At 42.2% G+C, this 12,734-nt stretch overlaps 1 protein-coding gene across 1 annotated transcript in view; it reads left to right on the top strand.

Moving 5' to 3' along the window:
- Positions 1-7,513, top strand: part of STAT3 (signal transducer and activator of transcription 3) — a 159,868-nt gene extending 152,355 nt beyond the window's left edge. The window contains 3 exon segments of the mRNA XM_030221968.1: positions 397-439; positions 619-731; positions 4,289-7,513. Coding sequence (XP_030077828.1) covers positions 397-439; positions 619-731; positions 4,289-4,344 — 212 coding nt within the window. The 3' untranslated portion in view covers positions 4,345-7,513.
- The last annotated feature ends 5,221 nt before the right edge of the window (positions 7,514-12,734 follow it).

The following is a 12,734-nucleotide window of genomic DNA, read 5'->3' as shown; positions in this document are numbered from 1 at the left end:
CTGTATGGCTGTGTGTTTCACCTGATAGCTTGTATGTATATTGTCCTCTCTGCACTATATTTTCAGTATATGATGGGGTGTTTTGTGAGGTTTTTTAATCCACTTATGGATACATGCATACATATTCCAGAAAGTGAGCTCTGTTTTTTGTTCCTTTTTTGATGGTTCAGTATATGAAGGTGTAATTTTTTTCAAAGCTTGTCTTTCATCGGAGACTTGTGATTTCCTGCAGTACTGCTTATTTTGTTTTTGTTGTTTTTGATTGTTTTTCCTGCCAGTGCTGACTCTGAAGATAATGGTGGTGGTTTTATTGATGTTAGAAATGGCTGTTGGTCTTTCAACTGTTTTGCTGCTGCAGGGTCACCTTGATAAATACAACTACTCTTTTCTTGACAGGTACTGCTCCATATTTGAAGACCAAGTTTATCTGTGTAACACCGTAAGTATTTGAGATAAGCCTGTAAGTCAGTGTGTGCCTTTATAGCCAGTTTAAAAACCAACAAATGGATGTACTTTGATCATCAGTTAGGCCATGCACTCAGTATTTTTGTGTAGGTTGTTTTTCTCAGCCAAATGAAGGTTTTGATGGAGATTATGCCTTTTCCCCTGTCAATTCAGGACCACCTGCAGTAGTACCATTGACTTGCCAATGTCCCCTCGCACTTTAGATTCACTGATGCAGTTTGGACATAACGCAGAAGGGAATGAAGCTACAGGATCTGGTCCATTTGGTAAGGATTTGTTTTTGTTTTAAAATGGCAACCTTGCTTATTGCCACAAGTAAAAAGCATGGTTAAATTAGGTGCTCTGTTATAGTACTGAATTTTAGCAGATCTCCAGTGATCTTTGTTTACAGGTTTCAATATCTGTAGACAGCCAATTTTGGGTGGGCCTGAGCCCAAAATGGATGGGCACAGAATTCAGTCCCTCCTGGCCCCCTGCATTCTGCCTCTCCCCCTACCTTCAAACACAAAATATTAAATATCTTAGCTGGTGGGGATCCCCAAACTGCACAGCTGACGATTTCTTCCTCGGGCAGCCAGTGCTCTTCCAAACAGCAGCTGGCAGACACTTGACTTGAGCTGACACTGCTGCCAGGAGTCCGTAATTGCTCAGTGCTTCCACACGGGTGAACTGTGGAGAGGGGCTGGTGTGCAGTGCCAGCTGCCATTTGGAAGAGCATTGGCTGCCTGAGGAGGAGGAAACCTTTAGCTGGTGGGGTTTGGGGATTGCCAGTTTTGTGTGGGCCACAGCCCACCCAGGCCCACCTGTAGCTACACCACTGATCTGTAGGGCATCCTTATCTAGGGTGCCTCAGAAAGCAGGAGTTAACGTTATAAATTATTTTTCTAAGACTTAGAAAAATAATTTATAATGTTAAATTGTGGCAGACTTTGGGAATCATTTTAGGGGCATTTACAGGAGTAGATCACATATAGGTTCTTGGGACCTAGAGATTTCAAGGGGACATTTTATGAGCGTAGTTTGGGTGGACAAAACATATGTAGTCTCAATTGGACAACAGGAGTACATGTACCCTATCTGGTTTTGCACCTGTAGAAAAGCAGATTTTTAAGCAGTGCTTAATCAGAGCTTTACGTGCAAGATTAAGGAAGTAATTGTCCTTTAATGCTCCAATTTTATTTTTCACTATAAATTTTTAAAAAATTGCTTCACTGTATATACATGTTTATAAAATGATCCCCCTATACAGTATGTGAGCAGTTAGCTGTACAATTACTGAGGTGATGCTGCTTTTTATGCATGCATGTATTTGCAAAGTGACTGCCACTGTACATGACAGCAAATATGTATGCATTCCTGCACATCCTTAAACATATGTCATAAAAGGCTTGGTGTTTGGCAGAGCCTTTAGTAAAGTGCAGGTAGAATTGAGTACATCCTGACCTGGACATCTTAATTCTGATTTATCTAAAGTGAGCTGCTTCATTTCAGAGGTCTGTTTATAAAAGTAAGCAGTAGGGCATTTCTTAAATTTTTCTCGTGTTTTGAGCACTTCAGGGTTATGGAGTATCAATTTTGATGGCCAAGCAAGGAAAAAGAAGATTAAGGGTATTACAAGAGCAACATATGGAGGAGCTGAACAGCTCTGATTTCCTAGCAAGAGTGAACATTTCGTTGCATTTGTGTTGTGAATGCTCTTGGTTACCAGGGTTAGATTAAGGCTTTTTCTCCTTTTATTTTGTGATGTACTGGTGCATTGTCAGGAGAAAACTGGAACCTCACAATACATGAAGGCAAATAGGCCATGCTATGTCTATTTGCTTTTGTACTGGTGCAGTGTTACAGAGAAATCGGTAACTTTTTGGTGGTTTAAAGGTTTTTTTTTTTTAATAGCTTTGTCTCTCTATTTTTGTGTTCTGTTAGAACTTATTGGATAGTCTCTAAACTTGGCAATGTGCTGTGAGAAGCAGGTGTGTACTGATAATTTTGATCTTTGCATAAATGGATTGTGGCATTTTCTGGCTGATGGTTTTTGACAGTGTTAACAGTAACCAGGTAGTAACGTGGCCAAAGTGGTTACATTAACTGACGGTCCATGTCATCTAGACATCCAGGCATCAGGTAATACAAAATAGGTACATATCCCTTCAGAAATCTTACAAGCTGGAAGATGCAGGAGGTCAGCCAAAGTGGAGCAGGAGCTGCTACAGAGGAGAGGATGATAATGATCTGGGAGGAAAACATGTTTCAGACCTCTTGGAACTGGGGAAAGTGATGGGCATGGCAAACAGGAAGCTGGAAGGAGCTCCCAAGTTAGGGTTGTGTGTGAGTGCTATCTATGCTACAGGAACTAGCTCATTATCTTCACCATTACAGTAGTTATATCACAGAGAAGGCGTTCATCTTTCACTGCGCCACTGATCACTTTCAACTCATGTTAAAAAAAAATCCCTTGAGAACTGGTTCAGTCCATCTAGAAATACAGTAACTTTAGCAAAAATTAACTTACTGGGTTCAGACTTTGGCTGAAGATAGACCATGGGGCTGGTACCTAACTCCATTTTCAATAAGATTAAAGTACAAAACAACTATTTAAAAAATGTTTTTGAGACCTGCACAAACTATATACTCTACTGTTCTTGTTATCTGCCTTATAAATTTGCTTCTTAAGTTTTAATGAATGTTCCTCAAACCCACAAAGCGGGTTTGGCCCAATGGCATTTTAGTGCTGCCAAGGAGAAGGATCTGGTTTGATTCCTGCTCAGCCAGGGCTGGAGATGCTGCAGAGGAAGTAGTAACCACCTATGGGAAAGGGAGCAAGTCATCATACAGTGGTGACACTTATGTAATTTGGGATTTGATTACTCATCTTCCAGATCTGAGCTCAAGGAGTGCTACATATCGGTTACATTTGGTATTTTCTCTGTCCATAGAAAGTTTGCGCTCTGAGTTTTGTATATGGGGTAGTAGAGAGTGAAGGACTTGCCCATGGTCACAAGAAACAGGCTTTGAACTTTGGCTTCTCTGGTTCTCAGCCAGCTGCTTTAACCACTAGGCTACTACTAGCCTGTTTATGGCCCATCATTGCAGGATTCTAAAAGGGGCCCTGATGCATGAGCCTCGGCCAAGTTTTGTCACTGCATTGAAAGGCTGAAGTAACGCAAGAGGATTTACCCTACTGGTTAGAACAGCAAGCTGTGAATCAAGAAGCATAGTAGTTAAATCCTTCTTCCACTGATGCACCTTGTGAATTTGAGTGAGTCACTTAACCCTGCGTTGCAAGAATTACTGTAACTTGTGTACCTAATTGTAACATCCCCTGAGCTTGGCTTTGGGAAACATGAGCAATTAACTCTAAAATCCAAATGCAGAATAGGGGGAAAATTCCCTGATAGTTGCAAAGTTGAAGCTCGTGATGCTTTGTTTCCAGCTGAGCCTGGAAGTCCTAAGGAGCAGAAGGAAACTGTTGGGTCAGAGTAAAACTGAAAAATCTGGAACTTGCTGCGTAACTACACAAGAGCAAGCAAGACAGAAATGTTATGCAACTAGCAAGGCAACCAGAGCAACTGAAGGAATGTTGTAAGAGGGGGATGATTTGTGGCTAAGGATAAAAGAGCAGAAACTGACTTAGGTCTCCTAGCTGCACATTGGTAAATGTGTTGCAAAGTGAAAAATCAAAATACTTTCGGCATCCCTATGAAATAATCAGAGTATCAATCTTTCACATGATTCTGGAAAGTGTTTGTGATGATCCCTTTATATTTACTTAGTTTGAAGGTATTAGCACAGTTGCTCACTGCTGTCTCATTTTCCTCTTTTTCAGAGTCTCTTACGTTTGACATGGAATTAACTCCAGAATGCACGCCCTCACCAATGTGATAACCTTACTCAGCTTGCTGGCAGCTGCTCCAACCAAAGCTTATAGTGGTGTAATTCAAACTTCTCTTCGTCCTCCTGTATACGGTCTTATTTCCTTCATCCGTTTTTGTTTATGGTCTTTTGTGAATCGCACTTTTTTCCTCTCCTCATGTGTTGTTTTTCCTTCTAACATCTTGCATTAAGAAGAATGATGTTGGGCTTTTTTGTAATTTTTATTTTTTTTGTAGTCTTGTATGTTCTTGTCATGGAAGTGCCTATTACCATGCAATCTGTGCAGCTGTCATTTTTAAGGCCTTATTTTACAGTAATCTTCTGCTTTACTGACCATTGCCAAAGGCTTTTGTAAATAAGTGTATATGCACATTAACCGTATACTCTAGGAGGCCTAACTTGGAAGTCGCAAAATAAATCCGATGCCCATCAACCCTTCTTGCTCCATTGGCTGGATGTTTGTGGATCTTCAGAGTCCAGTTACGTTGCCTGGCTTTGGGGACCCTTTTATTGCTGTGCAGTCATAAGTGAAACGAGGACCAAATTTTGAGAGACAGCAACCAGGCCCTCAGCAGGAGGCTGCATCTGTGAATAAGAGAGGCTCTGTGCAGGACTTGTGTGTAAACACTAGACTGGTTTGGAGACTCTGCATTCAGTAAGATGTCAGTCTGAGTCGCAGAGTATTTTGAGTTTGAAAGAAGTCTGTCCAGCCCTAACAGTGAGTACTCTGCCCAGCCAGTGCTCTTGTCTAAGACTTGTTCAAGGAAGATAATTCTTTTTGGTCTCCTGGAGCTCAGGCAGTTAGTGGTGGAGCATCCTAAGTCAGCTGTAAATATCTATACCTCCTTTAGCTTCTCATGATTTAAGATCCATGTTAGAAACTCTGGCACACAAGTAACTTTATTTTATAAAATCTCCCAAAGGAGTTTTGAAAACTAGAAACAAGTATTCTAGGATAACTACAATTTGTAGTTATGTTACTAGACTGCCCCAACTTGACATTTCGTCCTTTAGATTGTGAGCTCCTTTGAGCAGGGACTGTCCTTCTTTGTTAAACTGTACAGCGCTGCGTAACCCTAGTAGCGCTCTAGAAATGTTAAGTAGTAGTAGTAATGCTGTAGCTCCCTAAATTCTTCATTGCCAGCTACTAGGGAATTGTGCCCAGCCCAGAGGCAGCTATCAAAAATACCACGAAATTGTTTTTCCTAATCTTTGACCTTAGGATATGGACCAAAAACAGAAACTAAAGGTAATACGGTGGCCCTTGCATGCATTTCTCCATTCAAAGGTGATGTACAATATAGAAAGCTGCTTGGGTTTGAACAGTTCTGTATAAGGTGCTCCTTGTCAATCAGTGACAAGTGAGGCTCCGCCAAATAAAATCCCAGGGGTTTCAGTAATATAAAGTGTCCTTTGTAGAGTAGGATGCTGTAAAATGGAGGAAAGAAAATGGCACCCCTCCCCCTTTTGTTTATGCTGGTACTTTATCCATAGCCATTAGAAGATGGTACAGTGCATCAAACTTATCAGTTCATTGCATGTGCTGAGCACATTTCTAACATTTGAGTTGCCTGCCATGCTGGTACATCAAGAAGTTTATACTTTTATTGGGAGGGGGGGGGTTAAATTCTTAGCACCAGAAAGCATGTCAAAACAAACAAAAAGCTTTCCCAGAATTGAGTGTTTAATTGTTTAGATTGTTGCACTTGATGTGACACAAAAAATCTGATTGAGAAGGTAAGTCTAGTAGTCTTTTAATAAATGTATATTGGCTTTATTCCTGTGAATCTTGACTGCTAAGTGGGTTAGGAAAAGGGTATAGGATTTTAGGAAATAGAAGCAGGTGACAGGTTGTACCCATGTGCTTGAGCTGAATTGGGCAAGTTGTGTGAGATTCACAGAGCATTGCAAAATGAATGTGAAAAAAAAGCTATGGTTCTTTGGCTCACCAACAGTATAAACAATATCACAAAACATGTACATGGCTTAGAGATAAAGATATTTATTGCTGTGTAGGCAGATTGGTCAGCGTTTATTTGCTTTGACTATAAAAGCAACAAGCATATGGAATGTCAGAAATTGTCAGTGAGTTCACACTGATCTGTCTGTGCGATGGGTCATCAGACATAAGCTCTGAACATAGTCCCTTCTTGGACATCAAGAACTAATACAGTACAAGGAGCTAACACCCTGCCGTTTGCCTTCTGTGTAAGAGATGTTATTACAGTGGCCAGTGCAGAAAAGTTCTGGTCTCCTGTTGAAGCAAGTTATGTTTTACAGTGTTAGAGCCCTGACAGAACTGCTAACAGTTGGTGCAATGAAGATAACACAGGGCCCAACCAGCAAAGAAATACAGATTAGTAATTTTAGTAGTTGGGGGTTGCATTTAGTCAACTTTCTGCCTGAGTCCAGAAAAGGACTGGTAAGAACCCAACGTGTTGCTTGTCTCAAAAATATTTAGACATTTGCCAGCACTTCCCTGCAGACTGAAACCACATTTTTTTGGATGCATTGTTCTTAAATCTATTTAGAAATGTGACGTTTCCTGTGGTGGAAGTGAAGGAGCAGCTTGGTGAGTACAGCACTGGGCTTCACATCCAGGATGCCCCTTGTGATCTTGGGCAAGTCACATAACCCTCCATTGCCTCAGGTATAAAATTAAATTCGGAGCCCTCCAGGGACGGGAATACCTAGTGTACCGGAATGTAACTCACCTTAAGCTATTATTGAAAAAGGTGTGAACAAAATCCAAGTAAATAAATAAAAGATGTGCTGTCTTCTAGTCCAAGGCCACTTTCAGTGTTTCTGCAAACATCACCAGTTCCTCCATCTCTTTAAATGTTGTGGCTGACTTGTCAGAACTGCATCAGATTTGGAAGGATGAGAAGAACATATTCTTATGTGCTCTGTCATGTTAGACCTCATTTTCTGGCTGATTTAGAAGCCTGAAGTTGGAGAGACCTTAAGTGACACAGCCAAGTCAGAACTGTGCCTGAAATGGCTGACAAAGTATTGTAAAGAATTGAGTAATTAAGGAATGAGTGGCTATTTGTACTATTTACTTTGTATATTTCTGTATAATCCAGATTTTATGTATCATTGATAATTAGTCTGGCATTCAGTGCATGAAAATTTTAGAAACCATGTATGTAAATAAAATTGAAAAATGTGTTCTGTTTCTCGTGTGGTCTATTTCTCTAAAGGCTAGTGTTCAAATTATCTTAATCTAATTTTGTGCAAAGCGAGAATTGGAGTATGAAAGCAGGCCTTTTGGCTAAGAGTGCTATACATTGCAATGCAGAGAGACCCAAGTTCCATTTTGGGTCAGATCAGCCAGGGCTAGGAATGCTATATAGAATGCATTGACAGCTCCTAGGGAGCAGGGGAGTTATAGTTGTTGTCCAACTGCAGCATTTGGTGAATGGATTTAGGGGTCCATGGTTGTGAGGTTGGAGGAGAAACTTGGAGCATGTACCTCTGTTCAGGTGTGTCACTGTAATGACTAAAGTAAGTTGGGATAGAATGTAAGCTAGGTGTTTGCCAGACCTTGTTCAAATTAAGCTAGAAACCCCCAAAAAGCAAGAAGAATTACCAGGTTTGCAATTCTTATAGTTTATTTTATTTGATATATTACTTTTCCTTAGGGCAATAGCAGCTCGGTGTACAGTATAAACAAGAAGATTAAATCAAAGAAAAGAATGCCATCTAGTGATAGGAAAGCACACTTAAGAAGACTTACATTCCTTTTACGAAGCAGCGCTACCAATGAGCATGCAAAGAAGTCCATTCAGTTCCCATGGACTTATTTGTATTCAGCACACGCAAATCCATAGTGCTGTATTGTAAAATGAGCCCTAAGTAAAGAAACTTCTGCTGAGATCTATTGCGTACAACATCTAGTCCAAGACTAAGTAGCATTTTTTGGGCAAAGTGTCAAACCCCACTTCATCTGCTTTCATGATGTTGGAATACTGGTCCAAAAAACAGGTTGGGGAGGGATGAGATGGTCTCTTCGAGACTCTGCTCTTTCACCACCTGTCTCTCTCTCAGCCTCGATTCTCACTACTTCTCTAACTTTCTCTTCACCTTCCTTCTTGCTCTGTGTGGAGTTAAAGGCTGCTTTGGGGAGAAATGAGACCTGCTATGTTCGGGCTCTGGATAGGCATTGTCTGCTCAGCTGGTCATGGAGTGCATCTGCCCATCTTATTGTATCATTGGTGGAACTGAGGTTGGCCTTAGAGGGCAGTGCGTACTTCTGACATAGGGCTGGGTCTATTCATTTATTTTCTCTATTTGATTACACACCTTTCTAAACATGTTTTACTCCAAGCATTATGTGTCAAAATATAGCAAAAGAAAAAAAACCAAACTAGACTCCCAACCTTTATCACTTAATCAAAACTCCCTAAAATCGGTGATGATCTACATTTACAGTAAAGATAATAAAAATTACTTCCAACCAATAAAGAACCCACAATCCCCATCTTGCTTATCCTGTATAAATGCAGCATTATTACCCAGTAAAACCATCTTTAGAAATTTCATATTTACTGCTGTACAAAGGTAAAGAATTCCTTAGATGGGATTCAAAATATGCAAATACTTTCTGATGATAGGCTGTAGTCATGACCATAGAAGAGCTAAAAGGAAAAGTGAGAAGAGCAAAACAGTCTTTATGGAAGGTAAAGGACCAACAATTCCACTAAATATCTGGACTTCTTAAAATGAACCTCTCAGAGTAGCAAGTACCCCTTTTTCTAGGATATTCCATTTTCTTCCATATATTAGATTAAATACAATATCAGATTGTGTTCAAAGAGAATAAACATGCACTTGCCCTTCAAGCCTCACATCACTGGCCTTCAAATGAGTTTGGAAAAAAGAATTTTTCATTTTAATATAATTTAATAAAACTTGGAACCAAAATGAAATGCCTTTTAAACCCTTTTCAGAGAAAGTTAAATTGGCATTTTAGACAATCAATTTGTGGTTCATAATGGCTACCAGCAGATGAGTCACTGAGTTGTTTTTCTTAAGCAGAAATAAGGATCAACAAATAAGTTGTAGATCATAATTTTTGTTAGACTGATTTCACACATTTTGGGAGTCCTTGATTAGGTGAATGCTGTTTCTCCTCTTCTCCATGTGTTATGAGCCATGTTAAAAGATTTGGGACCTTGGATGGAAGATGGGAGGACTCTTGCAAAGATGGTTGACAACCTTGAAGCGACAGAGGGCCAGATGCACTAAACTTTCTTTATTTGAATATTTATTTTTCCTTGTATCTCCAGTATTTGAAAAATTGGACTCCCTGTTGTGGACTTTATAGCAACTAAAGGAAAAAATTTTCTTTACTATTTCTTTATAGAAGCCTTAGGGCTGGTTACTTTGTTTAGCTGCTTTTTCTGTTCAAGTGAATTCACTTGTGACTTTGTAATTGAAAAATGTATAAATAAATAATAATTAAAAAAAAGCAACAGAGGGCCAGATGCACTAAACTTTACGAGCAAGTAGTAAACCCTGGCATGCACTAAATACTTTTTTCTGACGACGGTAGCAGCTAACGCAAACGGAATGCAGATGAGTAAATTGTGCAGAAACCCTATTGAAATGAGATGCACTAAGCTTTTCCGCTTGCCCAAACACTGGGAAATCTAACGAGAGGTCTGTACCTCTCCTTGGGGCTGCGCGGGCTTAGAAAACTTATAAAATGTTTAAAAAAAAAATCAGGAGGGGGCAAAAATGACCAAGTGTTCGTCAGGAGCATCCTTTATGGATGGCCTTGCCCTCCCCCCCGCCGCTGCCACTCCCCCTTGCATTAAAATCAGAACTTTACGCAGCCCCGGCCCCCCTCCCTCCCTTCCTTGAAATGACAGCTTCCCTGCCATCCTCCCCCCCCCCCCCCCGAGGTCATCACCGCTCCCCCCGCCCCCTTCGTCTGCCACCGGGCCCTCACAGCGCCTCTCACCTCCATGTGAAGGCGCTGCACTGGCAACAACAGCTGATCGCCTCTCCGGACTTCCCTCCTTTCCTCCCTGGCCCGGGGACGAGTGGAGGGGGGGCAGTGGCGAAGACCTCGGGGGAGGAGGATGGCGGGGAAGCTGTCATTTCAAGGAGGGAAGGGAGGGGGGTTGGGGCTGCGTAAAGTTCTGATTTCAATGCAGGGGGAGTGGCGGCGACGATGACCTTGGGCGGGGGGGGGGGGTCAAGGAAGTCCATAAAGGATGGGGGTTTTTTTTTACATCCTTGGCATGTGCAGAGCAGCCAGCATGTTTGGCTGCTCTGCGCATGCTCTACCGGCCGATTATCTGACGGTTTTACGAAGGATTGGAGAATGCAAGTGAGCTGCAACGAGCAGCTCATTTGTATTCCTTTTCCTTCAAGCATAGCTGTTCCCTACCGATTCACTATGGAATTCGGTACGGAACGGCTCTAACGACGACTTTAGTACATCCCCTCAAGAGAGTACTAAACCTGTGATTGTAAAGGTGTAGAAGTGCATAAGCCAACCAGCTGTGTTGCATTGCTGTCCTCCCCCCCCTCCCCCCCAAAGTGTTTTCTGACACCAACTGGAGCACTACAGTGGAAAATAACTTGAGACCAGCCTAATGATGCCCCTGGTTGTGAAGACTGCTTCAGCAAGAAGCTAGCATAGGAAATGCAAAATAAATACTACTTCAGAGAGGGTAGTGGATGCCTGGAATTCCCTTCCAGGAGTGGTGGTAGTCAAAAATGGTGAGAGAATGCATTGGATAAGGATGCCTACATTTATTATTTAAAAAAAATGTATACACTATCGCAAATGTATTGGCCAGATTACAATACTTCACATACTGTGATAATGTGGGTCACAACCAGGCATGGAGTCCTCATCAAATACAGACAAAGGCAGTGTACTAGCAAAGACAGGCAAAACTTTATTCTGTACAAAACAAAAATGAAGAACTAACAGGCCGGTTCCCTCACAAGGCTTTTCACTCTCTCTTAGGTTCAGAGGCACTAGCTTTAAGTCCCCAATATTTCACACGCAGGACTTCTGACAGCCAGACCTCAAAAACAGTAGTCTAGGTAGCATGGAGAAATCGGAGAAGAGATGACCCAAGATGGCGGCGTGAGCGGAAGCACCCGCGGGAGCTCCTGAACCCTGCTCGAAATCGGCGCAACCGAGTTTCCTCAAACCCGAAATGGGTAAGAGGAAAGGGAAGTCTAACTTGCCTGTCTACACGGGCAGGGTCGATCCCCCTCTGCTGCGTCAGACGACGTTACAGGACTCAGGCCTTCGAGTGCTTGGGACCAGAGGTATCACTTTGGGAGGTCCGGGAGATCTTGGAGACCGGAGCGCAGAGGGAATTTTGTTGAGCCCTCCCCAGATAACAGTCCCCCCAAGACCAGGGGCTGAAGCGAAGACAACGAGGGAGCGCTTAGCAGAATCCGGAACTCGGTCCCCTGCAGGCGCGGCTGGAGACCCCATTGCTTCTTCGACACCGGTGAGAACAACAGCTCAGACAGGCTTCCTATCTGAAGCGAAGCCCGGTGAACCCCCGTGGAATCTTGGAGGGTTGATTAAACCACCGACTGTTACACTTGATTTATTATGGGAAGCAATTCAAGGCTTGAATACCAACTTGCAGCAAATTACAGGTATTTTGAAGGGAGAGGTGACTGAATTAAAGCAAGTTCAAACTGTAGTAAAATCTGAAATTGCAGAACAGAAGACTAAAATGGAGACTTTTGATAAAGATTTGGTAGCAGTGAATTCTTCAACTATAATGCTGATAAAAAATAGTAATTTCCAGCAGCGAAAAATAGAATACCTAGAAAATCAGATTAGAGGGAACAATCTACGATTTCTTAATTTTCCTAAAGCTCCCCTCATTCCGGCTCTAGATATGCTTAAAAAATGTTTTTCAGAGGTACTAGGCAACTTCTCTCTCTAACCTGTTCCCTAGCCCTGTGCCTTGGGCCTCTCTGATCTGTTCAGCTTCAGGGATTTTAACTTTCCCCTGGCCTGAGCCCCACCCCTTCTATTCAGGCTCAGCCTCTGCAGCCTAAAGCCACCTGCTGCAAGGTGGCTGAACTGTATCTGCCTCTGCCTTGGCTGACTAATACTATCTACCAGAAGGGGGCTGAATTGCACCAGTGAGGGAGTGTTTCCTGCCTCTGTCACTCCCTCACATACCCTCCCCCTCAGCTCAACCCTACCAGGTTGAGTGCTTGCCACTACCTGGGACACTCTACCCAGGGGTTGGAAGGTAGTACATACTAGGGTATCTGGGATACTGCCTCAAATCTACAAAGAGGGGCATAATCGAACGCCTATCTCCATGGGCGGCGTCTATGTCCGAAAACGGGTACGTGAAGAGGCGGGACAGACCGTATTTTCGAAAAAATTGATGTTT

This window comes from Microcaecilia unicolor, chromosome 12 (genome assembly GCF_901765095.1).
Source record: "Microcaecilia unicolor chromosome 12, aMicUni1.1, whole genome shotgun sequence".
Taxonomy (NCBI): Eukaryota; Metazoa; Chordata; class Amphibia; order Gymnophiona; family Siphonopidae; genus Microcaecilia; species Microcaecilia unicolor.
Note: the sequence above shows the minus strand (reverse complement) of the source record. Positions and strands in the feature narration are given on the sequence as shown.